The sequence below is a fragment of the Rhinoraja longicauda genome, chromosome 7, assembly GCF_053455715.1.
Source record: "Rhinoraja longicauda isolate Sanriku21f chromosome 7, sRhiLon1.1, whole genome shotgun sequence".
NCBI classification, from domain to species: Eukaryota; Metazoa; Chordata; class Chondrichthyes; order Rajiformes; family Arhynchobatidae; genus Rhinoraja; species Rhinoraja longicauda.
Genome location: NC_135959.1, coordinates 10,448,857 through 10,470,020, shown reverse-complemented (window position 1 = coordinate 10,470,020; position 21,164 = coordinate 10,448,857). Strand labels below are relative to the sequence as shown.

General features: G+C 42.9%; 1 protein-coding gene across 1 annotated transcript in view; it reads right to left on the bottom strand.

The window, feature by feature from the left end:
- Positions 1–2,881: 2,881 nt before the first annotated feature.
- The window catches only part of slc9a7 (solute carrier family 9 member 7), a 159,857-nt gene continuing 141,574 nt past the window's right edge, over positions 2,882–21,164 (bottom strand). Inside the window, exons 19-20 of the mRNA XM_078402083.1 lie at positions 12,541–12,646; positions 2,882–9,855 (exon numbers count right to left, since the gene is read on the bottom strand). Coding sequence (XP_078258209.1) covers positions 9,607–9,855; positions 12,541–12,646 — 355 coding nt within the window. The 3' untranslated portion in view covers positions 2,882–9,606. The remainder of the gene's footprint in view (positions 9,856–12,540; positions 12,647–21,164) is intronic.

Here is a 21,164-nt window from a genome sequence, read left to right as displayed (position 1 = left end):
GTAGAGTGACAGTAATTTACAGAAAGTAGGCATTAAGTCAATTGCGTGCATGCTTGCCAAACAAAAGAACCACTGACTAATCTCACTTTCAAACTCACAGTCTGGAGCCTTGTGAGTCTTGTACGTTATGTGCTCATTCAGGTACCAGTGTGATGAGTTTCTGCCTCAACCATCCATTTTAGTGATTTCCAAATGGCTGGCACAATTCCATTTCATCCTATCCACTGAGGGGAAATAGATCTTTCCTATTCACCCTATCTAAATCACTCGCAATTTTATGCACCTCTGGTAAATCTTCTTGTGGCCTCCAGTGTTCCAAAGAAAACAACATAAGTCTAGTCAATCTTCCCTTGTGAATAAACCTCTCTAACCGTGGCAATATTTTTGTAAATCTCTGAAACCTCTCTGGTGTATTCTTCCACGTGGTGATCTTAATTGTGCAGCTTTACTGCAGCCTTAATGGGTTTTTACGCTGATCCAGCATGACCTTTCTGCTTCAATATTCATATCCTGTACGTTGATTCAGGACTACAAGGTAACAATTCAAAATTTGCAGAAGAGACCAAGTTTGGGGTGCAGCAAGCAGTGAAAAAGACAAAGATAAACTGCTCGAGGACATAGATAAGCTGGCAATTGGTTGGACAAATGACAGATGAAATTTAATACAAAGAAACGTAAGGTGTTCCATTTTGGCAGAAAGAACAAGGAAAGAAAAAATAGGCCAAATGGAACAGTTTTAAATTGTGTACAAGGACAAAGAGACCTGGGTGTAGACATTCATAAATCTTTGAAAGTACCAGGACCTGATGAGAGGGAAGTTAATACATTATTTGGGATTTTGATTTTCAACCTCATTGTCATTTTTCCTGTTCATCCTAACTGGATCTCTGATGAATTTGTAGACCTAAATTAAATCTCTTTGCTTTCCCTTTTCCAGTACCATTCACATTGCCAAAAAGGGTGGTCGAGGCAGAGATCCCGATCATGTTTCAAAAAGTACCTAGAAGAGTCATAAATACAGATCTACTGATTGAGAGTTGTGAAATGGGGATAATCTAAATAATTTCACCCTTGACTGGAAACGATGGACCAAATACCCCTTTTATGAACCACAAATTTCTATGAACTATTTGGTGTACTTCAAGTTAGATGCCACACTCAAGTCCAATTCATGTATACATTTACTGTAACATTTGTTCAAATCTGCCTGAAACCATGTGCAACGTAAGCTACAGTATTTATCCTTTATGTTTGCAGGCACTGCTCCATAATCCTATCTTTATTAGTGTACAAAACCAACCAAACTCTGCTTTTTTGAAAAAAAATTGTCATTACATCCCATTACATAAGTCTGTAAACCATGGGAGATTTGGCTCTGTTTCCCTCCTCCAGGCCTTTTCAAGATCTTTGTCAACAGTTGTAACTTCTGAGCAGGTTGTTGGTTAGCCAGTTGATTGTACATTCTTTGCAAATTAAACACACAAACTCGAGCTTTGATTGGGCCCTTATTTTGTCAGGACATAAACAAGTATTCTCTCCAGGACTGGTTCTAAGCAATTTTTACATGGCATGTTTCTTCCATTTCATTCATTTTAACTCTGCATTTGTGTTTGTTGTCTGCACAAGGCAAATTGCTTTTGACAATGTTGTTACACAACTAGCAGGCATAGAATGAGAGCATCTGTGCTTTTGTGTTTTAAAATGAGGGCATAAACAATTAAGGCATATTCATTGGGGGATTTAGTTTCAGGGACAAAATAGGTTTGTGGAGCACAAATCTCAGGTTCTGGATTCTTAATAGTCTGAAGTTTGGCTTCAATCCATTGGCTTTCTAATGCAAATAGCGTTCATCTTGAACTCTATGAAACATATCTAAATATTCTCTTTTTTGTCAGGATTATCAGCAGATAGTGAATTGTACGGCATCCTTCTGCAAGATAAAAGTTACTTTAAAATGAAACATTTAGAGCATGATGCATCTGATTTGAACCCTATTCTTAAGAAAAGGCATGCCCTTGTGTATTGTGCACTGCATTTACACAGCAACGCAACATGGATGCTCTGCTATGCTATTCATACTTGGGAAGGCAGACTTATCTGTAGTTCACTAAATCCTGTGAGAATGGGAACTTATACAACATTGCCCCCAATGTGTAGGGAGTGGTTGCAAAAGTGGGATAACATTGAAATAGTGTGAACAAGATGGCCGTCGTGAACTCAGTGGGCCAAAGTGCCAGTTTCCATACTGTATCTTTCAATTCAACTCAACTCAACCCACAAACTCTTGGCTGCCGTTCCGAGCGCAGTAATAAGGATTGTTGCACAGAGAGACTATCTTTCAGGCTAAAATAATAAAACCATGTCCACTTTCCCAAGTGAAACATAAAAGATCCATGCCAGCATCTTAAAGAGCAGGTTAGTTCTTTTTTGTACCACCGTCATCATTTCACTATCATAACCTCATAGCAATTATGTACTGTGGCCCTGACCACGTTGGTGTTTGTTTGAGCTTGCTATGCTTAATTTAGCTGACACTTGCCCTTGGGATGAGTTCCTTGCAAGACCTTTTCAGAGGGCATTTAAAAATTAACCATACAAATGGTGTCAGATTTGGAGAATCATTAGCACAGAAGCACATACAAATACACAATGTACAGAGTGAGACACATGTCTTTAGAGTTATCGGGTGATACAGCACGGAAACAGGCCCATTAGCCTAACTTACCCATGCTGACCAAGATGCCCCATCTATGCTAGTCTCACCTGCCCATGTTTGGCCCATATCCTTCTTTACCATGTCTTGTCCGATAAAGCCGTTAAAAAAATGGGATATTGAATCTGCTTTGCTTAAACGACAAGGGCAACAGAACGTAAAGACTGTTTATATTCATTTTTATTTTTATGACAACATATACACAATTTTTTTGTACCATGCACGATGAGTCATGATTACATTAGTACATTAACCTGCACTGCTGTACACATCAGAATTAGGAAAACTACTTACTGACATTTGTATTTGAAACACAGGGTCAAGTTAGCTACCGTTCCACAAACGGATGCTGGTTATTTCAGTATTACTTTGGGTCCATGTGGTCCAGGTAATGGAATAGTTTCAAGGCATCATACCAGACATAGGATTTGTCGTCTTTAGTGGCACAAGCACGTGGATAAGCTCAGAGTCATCACACAGCAACCATTACACAGCGAATGACAACTTGCCAACATGACTGACCTTTGCTGCACTGAGTATTGATGAGATTGAGGCAAATTGCCATGTTCATAATGGACATAGTGCTTCCGCCTCCCCCCCTCCCCCCTATTACTTTTATCTCACATTTTATCAGAGAAAAAAAATCTCCCTTCCTTTCGGGTAATCAAAGCAAACCAAAGACATAACCCACAGTTTGCAAGGCAGACAATCAAACCCAATGCAAAGGGCTGCACAGCAAGGAGTTAACAACAATGTCACCTGGTGTGGGTGACTTTAACATCTCCAAATCTCCTGCACAGCAGAAAAATACAAATATCAAAAATCCAAGAATAAGTACTAAGGTGCAATGGGATTGGTCACAAAGTGCTTGTGATTGCCTATCCCCCCCCCCCAAACCCTCTCATGCTGGGGATGCTATTGGCTGGAATAGATCATCATGGGAGCTAATAAACAAAATCCTGTTGCATCAAATTGGACAGATAGCGCATCTTAAGCATATAAATGTATCCAGTTTTCTTCTCCCTGTTCATTTTGCCCTCCTTGTATAATGGGGTTGAACAGCGACAAGCCTGCCACGAGACTGGCTTCCTACGGCAATGAAGCAGACCAGGATAGAAATGGTAATCTCATTTTGCCTGAGCCCTTCATGAGCTTTTCAACACTCCCTAGAAACACTGGAAATACATTCTCAAAGACAGGAATATATTAGAGACACTAGTGGGCAAAAAAAAGCAGCCTTAGCAGACTTTGTTTTTTCTTCAATGGATGCGGAGAGGCATCAATAATCAAAAGGGTGACAATGGTAGAAATCACAGGAAGAGCACATGGATCGTTACTCTTTCTCCTTTTAATAAATTTGTAAATCGTCTGATTTAAAATCTGCCAATATTGTCTGTTTTTTGATGTCATGTTTCCAAACGATTTCCAAACGATCATATACACGTTCAAAACAAATTAGCATGTTGGAGAGGCAGGTGGGTCCAGGGTAGTTTTTTTTCTCCAATTTTCTCAACAATTAGTTCTGCCTAAGTAAAGGTAATCTCAGAAAATATAGCTACATGCTATTTGTACGTCTATGAACATCGAGGTGTTCCTGCAAGTAAAAGGACGAATTGGAAAAATTTGCTTGCCATATTAATACCTGGAAAAACATGGCAATCTCTGGGTCCCACTGTAAGGAAGCACAATAATGTTTTAAAACAACTGAAGGTAGTTGGTGTGTTGGTGAACGCTAATTAATAAAGGCCCAGGTTGCTAGATAAACTGGGATACCTCTTGACAACCTGAGCAACGTCAGTCAATAGAAGAAACAAATTCCTGGAACAGATACAAAATAAAAATTACACCGTTCCATCAAAATGGGTGTGTGCACCTAGTTTTTAGTATGCTAAGACAACTTTAAAGAATTACTGTCAACAATGATCCTCTCAGGGTGATCTCATGATTTTACAACATACTTGACCTTTGAGTGAGCATCTGACCCAAATCACATCATCACTAGGACTAGGTTTCTCAATATCACCTGTCACCACTCCATCTTTGTTTATCCACTGACACTTTCACCTATGCCCCTGTCAGCTATTCCAATTGTCCCCCTTGCAAGCCGTTCATAATGTATATCATCCAAAACTCTGCTGTTCATAACCTAAGCTGCAATAAGATGGAGGCACAAGAGACTGAAGATGCTGGAATCTTGAATAGAAAACAAAATGCTGGTGGAACTCAGCAGGTTGGGAAGCATCTGTGAAGGGAAATGGACAGACAATGCTTCAAGTCCAGACCCTTCACCTAATCTGTAGAGATCACTTCACTGGCCAACATTGGCTCCTAGTCAAAAGATCTGAAGAAGAGTTCCGACCGCAAACGTCACCCATCCTTTTTCTCCAGAGATGCTGCCTGGCCCGCTGAGTTACTCCAGCATTTTGTGTGTATATTCGGAGTTCTGGAGTTCCTTCCTACATAAAAGGATACAATGTGCCGGAGTAAGTCAGCAGGTCAGGACAGCATCTCTGGAGAAAAAGGATGGGTGACTTTTGAGGTTGGAACTCTTCTTCAGACTCTCCAGATATGCTGCCTGACCTGCTGAGTTACTCCAGCACTTTGTGTCATTTTGTGTATTAACCAGCATCTGCAATTTCTTTGTTTCCACACAATGGTTCCCGGTCCTTCGATAATTCCTCATTTATATCAGTGTATTCAAACCCCATACTGACCATCACATTAACCTCCTCCTTATCTCAGGGAACTGCACATCCTAACAAATGACCTCGCACATCCTTGACTTCTTTCACCCCACCATTGTTTGGCGTTATCTTCCATCTCTTTAGCCCTAACCTCTGCGCCTCTTTCTCTGCCTTCATCAAAACCCACTGGTGTGACCAAAACCCCCTTGGATTTAACTCCTGCTTTGGCTAAGCATGACTACTTGTCAGATTACACCAAGAAATATTTTATAAAGCAGTGCAAACAAATACAACATCAGTATATTAGTGATACAACTTTTCACATCTTTAACTTCTTGAGATAAAGTGGATATTTCCATTTTGTTTTCAGAGCAGGCTAGATTGTGAATTCCAGAAAACAAGTGTCATCAGCAATCAAAATTCTAACAATAAACACAAAATGAAATAGGCTCTGGAATCACAATTTGACTAACAAAATAACAATAATAACTTCATACAAACCACCAGCAAAAAAATGTTTAGCGAGCTTGTGTGTGCAAAAAAAAATGAGAGCCACTCAATGTGCCTGGAGTATGCTCATGATTTACAAGCTCAATGTTCCTGGAAGGTATTGACCAAAGCTGTCGCAATACTTCTGCATCCGGTTCGCTTATATTGGAAACAAATGTAATAGAGCTCTCAGGAAAAGAGATACCAATGTCCTTCATTATCATGACTACAGATACAGCCTGAACTGCGATGTCAAAAAATTTTGTGAACAGTTGTCATTCCGTTAGCTTCCTTTATCCATGCTTCCCTACATGGCTGGGAAACACTCCAGTGCTATCTGATACGATCATGTTCCAGCATTCACTTCAGATGCACGTTTCCAAAAGGTAAATGCTCCACCCTGCTTTTGACTTGGTTCAGCTCCATTTTCAGTGTGCATTATGTTGGTGGAATAGAGAGTAGAGGGAGGGCAGTCACAGAAATCAAGGATCATGTTTATGTCAAGCCAGCTTTCAAGGTTATACATTATTGTGACAATCCATGCCTAGGAAAGGAAAGCAATGTAAACACACTGCAGCTCAGCCACAATGACAAAAATAATGAAAGACACAAAGTGTGGATTAACTCAGGGGGGGGGGGGTCAGGCAGCATCTCTGGAGAACATGGATGGGTGACGTTTCGGGTAGGGCCCCTTTGTCAGGCTCTGAAGTTCTGAAGAAAGGTGCCGACTCGAAACATCACCTATCCAAGCTCTCCATAGATGAAGACCCTTCATCTGACCCACTGTTACTTCAGCACTTTGTGTCTTTTTTGGTAAACCAGCACCTGTAGTTCCTCGTATTGACAGGAATAATGACTTTGCCACACTCATTTACAGCTCCGTGGCAGCTTTGACTATTTTGTTCCCCGAAGCCCTTTCCCCATTTTCCAAACTACATTTGTGTGGGCACTCTTGCACTCCTTGTGAAATTAAAGCCTTTAAAAATCAACTGAAACATCTATAACAAGTCCTTCCATTGAGCTGAAAGATCATAGACACCTTCCCACTTTCATTAACGAATACCCTACACAATCAAAGCAACAGGTTTTGGTCCTATTTTTGGGCCATATTTTGTTAATTTAAATCAACTGATTGAGAACAACGCTCTTTTCCCTCTACATAATAAAATCTTCCTTGATTAAAATGAAACATGCAGGGCCCAGAAAGCCCTTGGCAAATAAAAGAAAACATGAATTCAAGGAATAAGTCTGTCCCGGTAATTCAAAACAATATTTTCCCGGAACTATCATAGACTTTAAAACTTCTTGTTCTTATCTCATGAGCAAATAAAAGTTTTAATGTAACATTCCATCCAGTGCAACTTTTAACTTTTATATAGCATCAAAATCGACAAAATGAAAATAAATAGATCAGGAGGTCTGATTGGGTGATGTCAATGTCTTCCAATTAATGAACTGCTGAACAAAATTGCTGAGAAACTGCCACGAAATGATCAGCTAAACAAACCTGTTGCAAAGGGCAGCAGCACAGTCTGCTGAATATTTGCCACTTTTTCTCCTCACATTATGTCTGCTGTATAAAAACATTCACTTCCTCCAGTCTACGGGCAAAAGAAACTGCCTCCAACAATACAATTTCAGTTTAACATGATATTCTGAACAGAAAGAAGTACATTCCTCAAGTTACCTTCTTCCAATAAAATAAGAGCAAGTTTGGAAATCTTAATCCTGAAGAATTCAATACGCAGCGTTACTTCCACAAATACTGAGACGGGCTTAAAGGACGCAAAGTGCTGGAGTAACTCAGCAGTTGGGCGGCATCTCTGGAGAACATAGATAGCAGATGTTTCTGGTCGAGACTGAAACTCGGTCTGAAGGGTCCCTTATCGTTACTTATCCATGTTCTTCAGAGATGTTTACTGAGCTGCTGAGTTACTCCAACACTTTGTGTCCTTTTGTGTATTAACCACCATCTGCAGTTCCTTCTACTGAGATGGGTTAGTTTGACCTGTGCCAAGGTTAAAAGCAGGTGAGATGTACATTCATTTCTGCCTGGAGAATGAATCAGTAACAACAGCACCTTTATGGATAGTTGATGTGTTCCGGTAGCAATGAGAAACCAGCCAAAAGTATTTCATTCATTTTCCGGGAAAACCCACACCATTATTCAACATTGTTTCATGGGTCCACTCGTCCAAAACAGCTTTGGAATATGGCTCCTTAAAGTGATAAGAAAAGGAATCAAAGGTCTAAATAACCCCGTGTTTGATGTCAGTCATTAAGGAAAAACTTTGGATTACTTGTTTATCTTCTTTGCCACTCCATTGTCCCAATTTATCAGCAACTCACAATCAGCAATCGCCACTTTTCAGAAATGACCAGGAGGAGATACAAATTCTGTACCTCACCACCCTGGGCAGATGAAAGAGAACTGGGAGAGATGGAAAATAAATACACAAAGTGCTGGAGTAACTCAGCGGGTCAGGCGGCATCTCTGGAAGATATGGATGGGTGATTTTTTGGGTCGAGACCCTTCTTCAGAGAAACGGATACTCAGTCATCTGTCCCAGGGTTAACACAACACTGTAAAAATGGGGTTATTATTATGGTGGCACATCGTAACAAAATCTGGTGAATGTAGTTAAATTCATATAATTTCTAAGCCTACATCTCCCATGTGTATCATGTGTCATGAGCTTTGCAGCTTTCTTTGTTTAAAGTAATCATTAGCTAACAGGTATCAGTATTAAGACAGTGAACATCTCATAATGACATTGAAAATATATTGACAGAAGGACACAACAGCGGCCACACAGTCCTGAAGCAAGCACACAGGTGAGCTCTGCTACAGCAAAACCAAAAGCAAGGAAACAATGTGCCTTCAGTGTAAGGAGTAAACTTATAGTCCTCTCTCTTGTCTCGCAGTCATTGAAGGATGAAATTCCATTTCACAGTTCACTGAGGTTTCGATATCCTATTCCTCACTCAAAGATGTTCCTCCTGTAAAGCCAGTAACCTGAAGATGGACCAACATGCAGTGCAGCTTCAACAGTGACACAAGCGCACACTTGTGATCGGAGTAACTGCTCACGTTGCTGGGGGGGAGAAGGGAGGTTAAAAAAAAAGTGCAAACTGAAACATGCGCCCAAAACTCTGCTCACTAGGAACTGAATTAGGTGTTATTTCTAGTGGCAGAGAAGAGAAAACTGACACTTCTCTCTGTGATTTGTCGTGTGTACGGCAGGTACACTTCATGCCCACTCTTTATTACTTTGAACCTGAAGGCTGTAAGGTTGGTGGAGCAGTTACTGTGGCTGCTGCAAGGTGCCGGGACCTGACAGCATCGTGAGACACGGTCGATTTCAGTGCAGTCATGTTGCACCAGCGTGTCTGCACTGCGACTGGGGTATTATGAGAAGCTTCACAGTGTTGAGGCTTATCAGTCAGTCGACGAGCTGATTATACAGCGATGGCACCAACAGTGAAGAGTCACGGCATTGCCATACCCAGGTTAAAGCTTAATGAAATGCCACACATAGATGTTTTCACATTCTTGTACTGTAAAAGCTGAGCCGAGGTGTTTGAGAGAGAGAAAGGGGGGGGGGGGGCGGGGGTGGAAAAAGAAATCACACAAGTAAACCAGTTCAGTCTCAATGCCGAAAACAAAAATAGGCTTTGATCCTTCTTAGGCCGTTCTGTGCCTCACTGATATTATTGTTGTCAAGCATGATCTTCCAAAGGGAAAACTAATCTGGTGCCTCGAGTAATGAGTTCATGGTCTTCTGTGCCGAGATCATGTTCCAGTGTATCTTCCGAGATGCTCTTGGTTCTCTTGCCGTCCGCACTGTTGGATGCGGTGCCCGAGCCAGAGGAGCCGTTAGCAGTCAGTGTACTCCCTCCGTAGGTCAAATTCAAGTCACCATCATTGAGTATGAGATCAGAGTCATCGTCTCGGAGCTGTTCTTGATTCTGAAAGATGAAGAAACAAGGCACTCAGGATGTAACAGGTTAGTAAGCCAACAAAAACTTCCATTTAAAACCATCACATACCGTACTATGTATATACACCAGAAATATTCCTTTGCGATCTGCCATTCAGAAAGAGGTGGGAATGTGGAATGAGCTGGCAGAGGAGGTGGTTGAGGCAGGAACTATAGAATCATTTCGACAGATACATGAATGGAAAGGGTATAGAGGGACATGGACCAATTGCAGGCAGGTGGGACTACCGTAGATGGGACATCTTGGTCCAAAGGGCCTGTTTCTGTGTTGCATGACTCTATGACTCATAAGTATTTCTACACAAGGGCTATGTACAAATAAATCGTCAAAGTGTGCATGAGTGTGAAGGACTATTGGACCAAGATTTCACTCTACTAAGCTGTGTGGTGGCTCCCACACGAAACTAAATCATGCACAAGCACCTTTCACTCTTCATTGTAGTTCAGGATTTGGAATGTCAAGAGCTTCCCAGACAACCCGAACAATGGCAGATCTGGAGATAGTTTCTCTGCTGCTATTGCCTGAGAACTCAGACACTCCCCCAAAGGCCTCATCGGTCACCCGAAAAGCCTCAAAAGTTATCTTAGACTTTGAGGAACTTAACAGCACAAAGACTTTGTGAATCAGGAAGTGAGCATGTATCTCAGAATACTTTATTTGTGTCATCACACAACTGTTTGCCAATAGCGAGCAAATTTCAGTGCCACGACGTTGGCCTATGCAAGATCCTTTACAGTGCATGTGTCCTGCAGCATGTCACAGCTCAGCAGATGGTCCAAAGTCTGGAGGCCCCGTCCGCACTCGCAGTCTGCCACACCATCAGTATATCCCACTTCAGCATGTTCGATTTGCTCCTCCCCATGCCTGTCCGCAGTCTGTTGAGACTGCACCAGGTTATCCACGGTTGTTCAGAACCTGGTGAGAGTTTCTCAGAGGGATCGATTGCCATGTGAATGTCTTCCGGAGATTTCTCCAGTCACTCTTCCCAGAGTTTGAGTCTCTGGACGATGCACTACAGTCCAGGGGATGGACAGAAGAGAGGAAACTTCTGCGTGATTTCAAACGCTGAGGTAGCAAAGGGTGGTCATGTAGGGGGTCTCTTTCATCCTCTGATTGTCTGAGACGTTCTTTTTGATTGGCTACAGCTCTTCTGATTCCAGGAGGAGCAATGCCATAGAGTGGGTAGATGTTGTCAGTCTTGGTAGGTTTCATGCATCCACTGATGCAGCAACAGCTTATGTTTAGCACAGGATCAATCTTCCTTGCCTGAGCTGAGCGCTCCTATACTGTGCAGGCAAACTTGGCAGTGGAGAAGCAGAGAGCCAGAGCTATTGATCGAATGGTCTTAGAATTTGCTCCCCATTTTGAAGTACTCAACTTGCTAAGAAGAGCATTTCTGGAACTGACTTTTCCTTTAAGCTTGGTGATATAGATCCAATAGACAATAGGTGCAGGAGGAGCCCATTCGGCCCTTCGAGCCAGCACCGCCATTCAATGTGATCATGGCTGATCATTCTCAATCAGTACCCCGTTCCTGCCTTCTCCCCATACCCCCTGACTCCGCTATCCTAAAGAGCTCTATCCAGCTCTCTCTTGAATGCATTCAGAGAATTGGCCTCCACTGCCTTCTGAGGCAGAGAATTCCACAGATTCACAACTCTCTGACTGAAAAAGTTTTTCCTCATCTCATTTCTAAATGGCCTACCCCATATTCTTAAACCGTGGCCCCTTGTTCTGGACTCCCCCAAACCTTTTGTAGGTCAGAGGTCTTTTGTAGCTTTTGTAGGTCAGAGATTGATCAAGAGTCACACTGAGATAGACTGGACAGTCTGGACTGGACTGGACCGATAGACAGGTTGACGAAAGCCTCACACAGAGTAGCTTCTGCCTCAAGGAAGTCAGCACTTTGGGTTGGAATGCACAGGTCATCAGCGTAAATGAAACTCCTGGTATTGGGATGGATAGGCTAGTCATTAACATAGATATTGAACAAGGTGGGTGCCAGGAAGCTTCCTTGAGGGAGGCCGTTTTTCTGCTTGTGCCAGGACTTTTAATACTGATCTACCTTCTTAACCACGGTATTTGCTGTGGGTGGTCGATGGTGATCCCCACCTCTCCATTTCCAAAACGTCACTGCATGTCAAGGCAATTGCCTTCTGGTGAAGGAAGTCTTTGCTTGGCGCTTGTATGCTTTACCATCCCAAGCCGGAACATTGTCTTTTCCTCCATGCAGACTAAGATTGGTTATTATCCACAAGGCTGTGAATGGGAAAATTGATTGATAAGGCTGCTGTGAAAAATGGGCCTTGTACAGTGTTTTGGAGAACTCCTGCTTTAAGGTCCTGGGGTGAGATGATTTGCTTCCAATAAAAATCCTGTTCTGTTTCTTGAGAATCACCAGAGAACCAGAATGTTATCATTTCTATTGACTTCAGTTTCAGATCAGATAAAGCGATACCAAAATATAATCAACTGAAACTCAAGTACAAGCGGTAAAGGGAAAGATACAGAGTGCAGAATCTAGTTCTCGGCATCGTAATGCATTAGTTCCACGGATAAAGTCCAATGTCCGCAATAGCGTAGAGGTGAATCGGACAGTACCCTAACACCTTGTTTGGGAGTGAGTTATGGGAAATGGCGGCTGCTACTTACTTCATATGCTTGAGGACTCGTCAGGCACCGTGCGATTGGACCACACCAGCCGGGCAGAGTAGCAGTGAGCGGTGGACCACTGTGTGTTAGGATAGGCTTCAGATAACTGCAGGATTGTCTGTTGAGGAAAAACTCCAAGAAACCAGAAAGACCTCACTATTTACTGAATGCAAGACATTTAACATCAAGTACTTTACGTGAGGTACTTAGGTTCACGAGACGTAGGTTCACGAGACGTATTCATTTACATTTTGGTTGCCTTGGTCCAAATTTCATTATTTTTGTCTGTCTCCGATCCGTTCGAAACTATAAATCTGACACAAACCTCGAGATGCCAGAACTAGATAAAACATCAGGAACTGTTCCTGTGTTTTATTTCCACTCTTCTGTGGTATTGGCACTGGGAATAGGGAGGCATGGTGGCACAGCAGTAGAGTTGCTGCCTTACAGCGCCAGAGACCTGGGTTTGATCCTGACTACGGGTGCTGTCTTTACGGAGTTTATACGTTTTCCCTGTGACCACATTGGTTTTCTCTGGATTCCTCCCATACTCCAAAGATATGCTGGCTTGTTGGTTAATTGGCTTTTGTAAAACTGTAAATTGTCCCTTGTGTAGGATAGTGCTAGTCGGCGTGGACTCAGTGGGCCGAAGGCCCTGTTTCCACACTGTATCTCTAAAGTCTAAATTCGACATACTGGGGACAAGGTGTGGGATGAGGAATGGCTGCATCCCCTTCCAAAGCTTCGCCCTTCAGATTCCACACTGGATTCCGATACTACCTCCAAATAATTCAATATTCCGATATCCATATCAGGGAGGGCCCAGGGAAGGGGGAGGGATCAGGATCTGAACATTCAATGTTCAGCAGCGAAGTAAAGAGCTTACAGGGAGCGGGAGGAACACAGACATAAAATCAAGGCTCTGCTGAGTACGTCAATGAACATGGAGCAAAAGCCACAATATGACTATAAAAAAAACATTTAACTATCACAGATGACAAACAGTAAGGCAAGCATTGATTAACAGGAAGGCAAGAGTTCACTTTGTATGTATTGATGGCATGTAATTAAGGATTTTATATCAAATGTTCATTTGTGTACTGTCAAGTGAGACAAAACCCTCTGGATTTTAATGGGCAGTTGCTGGCTTTTGAAAAGCACAGGAAGCCAAGTGATTCAGTCAATTAACCCACCAGCAGTAAACAGTGGCATGCGAGCTTTTGATGGAACTGACAAACCAGCAAGGAATACAACCCTGTATTAAAGTCGCAAGCTATTGGTTAATTTAGTATCACCATGCGAAAAGACATTGTTTACAGAACAAAGGTTGCTCATACTGAAAGGAAGTCAGAGTTACCATGCGACTCTTCAATCCGGAAACATCTGCAATGCAGCTGTGCTCGTGACAGTTTTCAATATAAATAATTTAAAGACCAGCTGGTTGGAAAACAACTTTTTTCCAGAGCTCTGCATTATTCACACAATCATATTTAGTCGCCTCAAAACTGTGCTTTTCCTTGCATTTGTAAGGGCTTTGAGTAACATTAGGAAAAGATATGACCCCAAACATCTATCGCATTGTTTTAAACATAAAAAACATTGCAGCTCACGGCCATTTTGTACAGATGACATTTTTAGAAGGAATAGTACAGAATGGGAACATGTACTCAACATGTCTCTTTCCCCGGACTCTCAGTCTGAAAAAGGGTCTTGAATCACAATGGCAACTATTCATTCCTTTTCTCCACAGATGCTGTCTGGCCTGCTGAGTTACTCCAGCTTTTTGTGTCTATCTCAACTGGACATGTTCCACGTAACAGAGAACATGAAGTTTGCAACACAATTCAATGTTTGAAAGCAGCAACTTTGATCATCAGTTATCTGTGATGAACAAGTTGAAATTATCTTGTAACAATATTACTTTATAATCAATTGTCACGGTGCAAGTGAAGCATGAGAGAGAGAAAACAAAACATTCATGACATAAGCTTCATATCAATTGAAGTCTATTCTCGAAAGGGAGAGAGTGAGTAGGCTATTTAGCCTACACCCTATTCCTTGGAGCGCAGGAGAATGAGGGGTGATTTTATTGAGGTGTATAAAATCATGACAGGAATAAATCGGGTAGATGCACAGAGTCTCTTGCCCAGAGTAGGAGAATCAAGGACCAGAGAACATAGGTTTAAGGTGAAGGGGAAAACTTTTAATAGAAATCTGAATGATAACTTTTTCCACACAAAGGGTGGTGGGTGTATGGAACAAGCTGGAAGAGGAGGTAGTTGAGGCAGGGACTATCCCAACATATAAGAAGCAGTTGGACAGGTACATGGATAGGACAGGTTTGGAGGGATATGGACCAAAATGTGGGCAGGTTGGACTAGTGTAGCTGGGACATGTTGGCCGGTTGGGCAAGTTGGGCCGAAGGGCCTGTTTCCACACTGCATCACCCTATGATTCTAGACCTGAAGGTGGATAAACATTCAATGTAACTGAACTGGAACACATTATTCAGATGCTAGGAAACAGGACAACAACAAAGATCTTTATCTCATTTAATTAAAAGAGTCACGTGTGCTGCCCAAAGGTTCCCTTTGTTTATCAGATGGTGCTTTCAACAGTGTCAATTTTTATTTTAATATTTTAAACTAAGCCCACTTGTTGCTGTGGCAAGAATGAGAACATATTGAAACCACAACCAGAAACAAGTCCTTTCCAAAGGCTTTTGGAGCGTTACAGGCAGGAGGAGCAAGCCAAGTAGAACCATCTAACGACTCTTATTTTTTTTCCCAGCAACACTTGCCAAAATAAAAGCACAACGATTCACGTCCATGTGCTTTTCCTGAGGAAAGTTCAAACAAATGTGACAAAAGGATGCAGTCTTTAACACATGGGAAAGCTGAGACAAGTCGGAAACAGTTGGTGCTCCAGTCTCTCAGTATTTGCAATCAGCTGCTCCTTTGGGAAAAATGAGTCTCCCCAGAAAGGATCTGTTTCTCCCCCAGAACAAATACCCAGAAACTGACCAACTTCAAAATGCAAACAGATCTGGGTAAAACCATAACACAGAAAAAAAATATTTCAAGGGAGCTCCCCCATTGTATTTAAGCTGATTTTCTGTTTGCTCAGGGATATTGAATCTGGAGCAGCCAGATGAAAATGAATAAGGGAGGAAAATTTAAATTAATGTGTAGTATAGTTTAGAGTAACAAAATGGAAACTGGCACTTTGGCCAACCGAGATCATGCCGACCATTGGTCACCCATTCATAATAGTTCTATGTTATCCCATGTTTGGGATAGAGCTCTTAGGATAGCGGAGTCAGGGGGTATGGGGAGAATGCAGGAACGGGGTACTGATTGAGAATGATCAGCCATGGTCACATTAAATGGCGGTGCTGGCTCGAAGGGCCAAATGGCCTCCTCCTGCACCTATTGTCTATTGTTTGCACCGACTCCCTATACACTAGGGACAATTTATAGAGGCCAAGTAACCTACAAACCTCCACGTCCTTGGGATATGGGAGGAAACTGGAGCACCCAGAGAAAACCTACGTGGTCACAGGGAGAACGAGCAAACTCCACACAGACAGCACCCGAGGTCAGAATCAAACCCGGGTCTCTGGCGCTGTGAGACAGCAGCTCTACCAGTTGCGCCACTGTGCTGCCCACTAAATTTGTAGACAGTTATTCTTTACCTAAATTCTTCGGAGATACCTGCAACGATCTATTTCCATCCTGCAAAAGTGGTTGGTAAAATCCCAATTCAAACTAGACTTCAGTAGAATTGTAAATGCTTTCTCTTTGTTGCAAATATCTAGTATTTTCAAACTTTACTTAATAACATTTTATATTTAACTCTTGGCCAAAAGTCAATGGAAACTGTGTTTGTAGACCTGTAATGCTGTCGCAAGTTAAAAAATTCTGAAGTCTGAAGAGACCAATACCACCCACCAATTGATTGTTATCCCCCCAGGATCCAAGGGAGCAAATGTCAACACAACTGATCAGTGCCGTGCCAGCCCACCGCTCCCCCATTGCAACTCTCCCACCGTTCTCTGAACCTCTCACAAGCTTTTCTCCGTACCTCCGTACACGTGATAATAAACTAAACTGAACTGAAGTCAAACTAAACTGAACTCACTCCCCCCCACAATGCACCAAAAACCGTGCACTGGACATAACACAAATCTTTGGTGAGCTTCGTTGCTGTAAAATCTTAGTTGCTGATCAATATGACGACATTTTAATTGAACTCGCTGTTCTGCAACATGTGGAAACATTCCAGATTTGAACTAGAGTGGGAATATTTTTCTGAAAATTGATGGGCTCTTGGGAATGTTCAGTGCCCAGAGTGCAAGGAAGGCCCACTCCCATTGCCTACCGATGCACCTCATGTTCTATTCACGTACCTGTCTGGTTGGAACCCCGTGACCTGTGGAATGGAAGGCCTCAGTTCCTCCTATCCTTAAATGCCACACATTATATTCTCCGTCCACTTACCTTCCAAGCCAAACATGCCCCTTGCTATCCCTCTACCCTGGCTCTGCATCCACAACTTACATCTCCTAACAACCTTGTCATCTTCCACCTGAAACCTCTTCCTAATCTTTTGAGAGAGACACAAGGAACTGCAGATGCTGGTTTACAAAATAACATATAAAGTACTGGAGTAACTCAGCGGGTCAGGCAGCAGCTCTGGAGGACATAGATAGGTGACTGTAATGTATTCATGCATATTCATGTGCCATGTTAATGAGTGGGTGTTCCTTTAGCCGAGAACGCTGGGTAAATAAAGGCTGGCGCGATTCAGGCCACTAGCAGTGAGTGTACTTTATCTTTATGCCGTGCTGAACATAACAAAATTGGCGACAAGGACGGGATTGTGGAGGAGACAGTTTGTTTTGCATAGCTAGCATAGCTTTTGTACTGCTAAGTTTTAGGTGCTTTGCTACACCAGAACAGGCAGGAAATCTGAGCTTGTGCAAGGAAAAAAACTCTCCTCGTTCCTTTGTTTAAAAAAAAAAGAGAAGGACAAAATGGCCACGTCCACGGGCTACATTGGAAGCCTGGGCATCTTTGACAAAAGTAGAGAGCCGTTCGGCTCCTATATAGAAAGAGCAAACATGTTCTTCATGGCAAACAACATCACGGAGACCAGTGGTGAAGGAGAGGTAGTGGCTGCGACAAATAAGGCCGTTCGTGAACGCATGAAAGCGATTCTGCTCTTGGAGATCGGACCTGAAGTGTACGGCACACTCGTGAATATCCTTGCGCCCATAAAGGCAAAAGATGTGCCTTTCAGTGACATTATAAAGAAGTTGGAGGAGCACTTCAACCCAAAGCCTCTGGAAATTGCAGAAAGCTACAAATTCGGCACGGAAACCAGAAGCAAAACGAGACAATCAGTGAGTACATTGTTGCCTTGAAAAACTTAACGTTGCACTGTAACTTTGGAACCTTTCTTGAACGCGCACTACGCGACAGATTTGTTTGTGGCCTAGTGGACGAAAGAATTCAGTCCAGACTCATGAGCACTCCTGATCTTAAGTTTGAGATGGCATGCAAGATTGCTACTACAATGGAGATGGCATCAAAGAATGCTCGCGAGTTTCGTTCACCACATACTGCAGTGGCCGTGTACACACACAAAGTAGCGCCTATGGCCAATCCAAAAGAGGCAAAACTGAAACCGAAGTATGGCGGGGAGCCGAGTGCAGCCAGTTGTTATCGTTGCAACGGTAAGCACCCATCCCAATCCTGTCAGTTCAAAACAGCTAAGTGCTATAACTGCCAGAAGAAAGGCCATATCGCCTCAGCATGTCGGGCCAAGCTTAAAGTGGGAAACACACGACAACACCAGAAAAGAGTTCACAACTTAGAGATGAACCCGGATGATAATGAACTTGGGTTGTACATCATTCATGCAACTGATGTCAATAAGCCTACAACCAGCCAAGACAAGGACTTTCGAATTAAACTATTGGTTAATGAACAGTTAATTGATATGTGCATTGACACGGCAGCAGACTGTTCGGTCATGAGCAAAGACCTGTACGAAACAAAGTTCTCACAGATACCATTGTCCGAGAATAAGGTCAAGCTGAGAACCTACTCGGGCGAAGCCTTGGAGATGTGCGGACAAATGAATTGCAAAGTTCAGTGTAATGGACAGTCAGTAACACTGCCCATCATAGTGGCCAGCTACAGAAATAAACCAACCCTCCTTGGAAAGGATTGGCTGAGTAAAATAAAATTAGACTGGAAGAACATTTTCAGCATTGATGTGTCCAAATCACGTCTTGAAAATGTCGTAAGCAAACACGCTGAAATATTTGCTGATAGTTACACGGGAATAACAGGGTACTCTGCACACATTCGACTGAAGCAAGATGTGAGACCTGTGTATTGTCGACCAAGACCAGTACCATATGCGCTAAAGCAACAAGTGGAGGAAGAACTCAACAGGTTGGAGCGGAATGGAGTACTCGTGAAGACAGACCAGAGCAACTGGGCAACGCCAGTTGTGGCCGTGCTCAAGGCTGACAAAACTGTTCGACTATGCGGTGACTACAAAGTCACAATCAACCAAGCCGATGACGACGAACAGTATCCTTTGCCAACCTCGCAGGATCTGTATGCAGAACTTAGCGGAGCAAGAGTCTTAACTAAGCTGGATTTGTCTCACGCTTATGCCCAACTCAATGTTGACAAAGAAAGTCAGCAGTGCCTGACCGTCAACACACATAAGGGCTTGTATTCATACACAAAGCTGCCCTATGGTGTGAAATCTTCCCCGAAAATCTTTCAGTCCGTCATGGACAAAATGTTGCAAGGCATTCCGCACTGTGTGTGCAACCAGGATGATCTACTGATATTCACAGTGGGCATGGAAGAACATCTGGAGATACTCGAGCAAGTTCTCACACGATTGAACTGCCACAACGTCAAACTGCGAAAGAGCAAATGTGCATTTGCACAATCAGAGGTAATCTACCTTGGACTCAAAGTAGATTCCAATGGACTGCGCCCTGTGAAGGCGAAAATTGAAGCAATTGTGAATGCTCCAACGCCCAACAATGTGTCAGAGCTATGATCATTCCTTGGGATGGTGCAGTTCTATGCACGATTCCTTCCAGATTTAGCAACCGTGCTAAAGCCACTACATCATCTGTTACAAAAGGATGAGAATTGGATGTGGGGAAAGGAACAACAACATGCATACGACATCTGCAAGAAAAACCTGACAAGTGACAAACTCCTTGTTCACTACGACACGACGCGCGAGATGAAACTTGCTTGTGATGCTTCAAGTTATGGTGTAGGTGCAGTGATTTGCCACGTAATGGATGACAGACAGGAAAAGCCTATTGCTTTTGCCTCCCGCACCCTATCACCAAGTGAGCGCAACTATGCACAGATAGAAAAGGAAGCACTCAGCATCGTGTTCGGAATCAAGAAATTCCACCAGTTTCTACTTGGCAGACCATTCACCCTTGTGACTGATCACAAACCACTACTCACGATACTGGGTCCCAAGTCAGCTATACCTTCCATGGCGGCATCAAGGATGCAGCGCTGGGCAATTCTGTTGTCCCAGTACGACTACAAGGTGGAGTACAGAAGCTCCAAATGTAACGCAGTGGCAGATGCGTTGTCCCGATTGCCCCATGAGAACTCTGATGTGGGAAGCGAGAACTCAATCTACACACTGCAAGTCGTAGATGAAGACTTTCCAGTGACTGCAACAGAAATTGCAGCTGAAACAGAGAAGGACACTGTGCTGAAGAGTGTTTATGAACAGAGATTGAATGTTTGGACTGAAATCGAGAGTGGATCAAACTCGGAACTGAAGCCTTTCTATAATCGACGACATGAATTATCATGTGAGCAGGGATGCATAAAGTGGGGTTACAGAGTGGTTGTACCAGAGTCTTTAAGAAACAAGATTATGTACGAACTTCATGCCGAACATCCTGGCATAGTTAGCATGAAGTCAATTGCTAGAAGCTTTGTATATTGGCCTGGTATAGACAGTGACATTGAGTCACTGGTGAGCAAATGTAGCGTGTGTCAAAATTGCCGCAGTAAACCACCAAAAACACCACTGCAACCCTGGTCATGGCCAAGTAGACCGTTTCAGAGAGTTCATGTAGACTTTTGTGAAAAGGGTAATGATAATTTTCTGGTACTAGTAGATAGTCATTCCAAATGGATTGAGGCTAAGCATATGGGGTCAAGCACTACTGCTGAGCGTACCATAGACGAGTTGAGATCGGTTTTTGCATGTCATGGTTTACCAGAAGAACTTGTTTCTGATAACGGACCTCAGTTTCGTTCAGAACAGTTCAAAGAGTTCATGCAGCGTAACGGGGTAAAACACACACTTGTTCCTCCATACCATCCAGCCTCCAATGGGGCGGCGGAAAGGTCTGTTAGAGTAGTCAAAGAGGCTCTCAAGAAACAGGTTTTGCAGGGTAGTTCAAAGCTCAGCATGAAACGTCGTTTGGCTAGTTTCTTGCTGAAGTACAGAACCACACCACACACAACTACGGGTTATTCACCTGCAGAACTGTTGATGAAGAGAAGGCTAAGAACACGCCTAAGTCTAGTTCAACCCAATTTGGC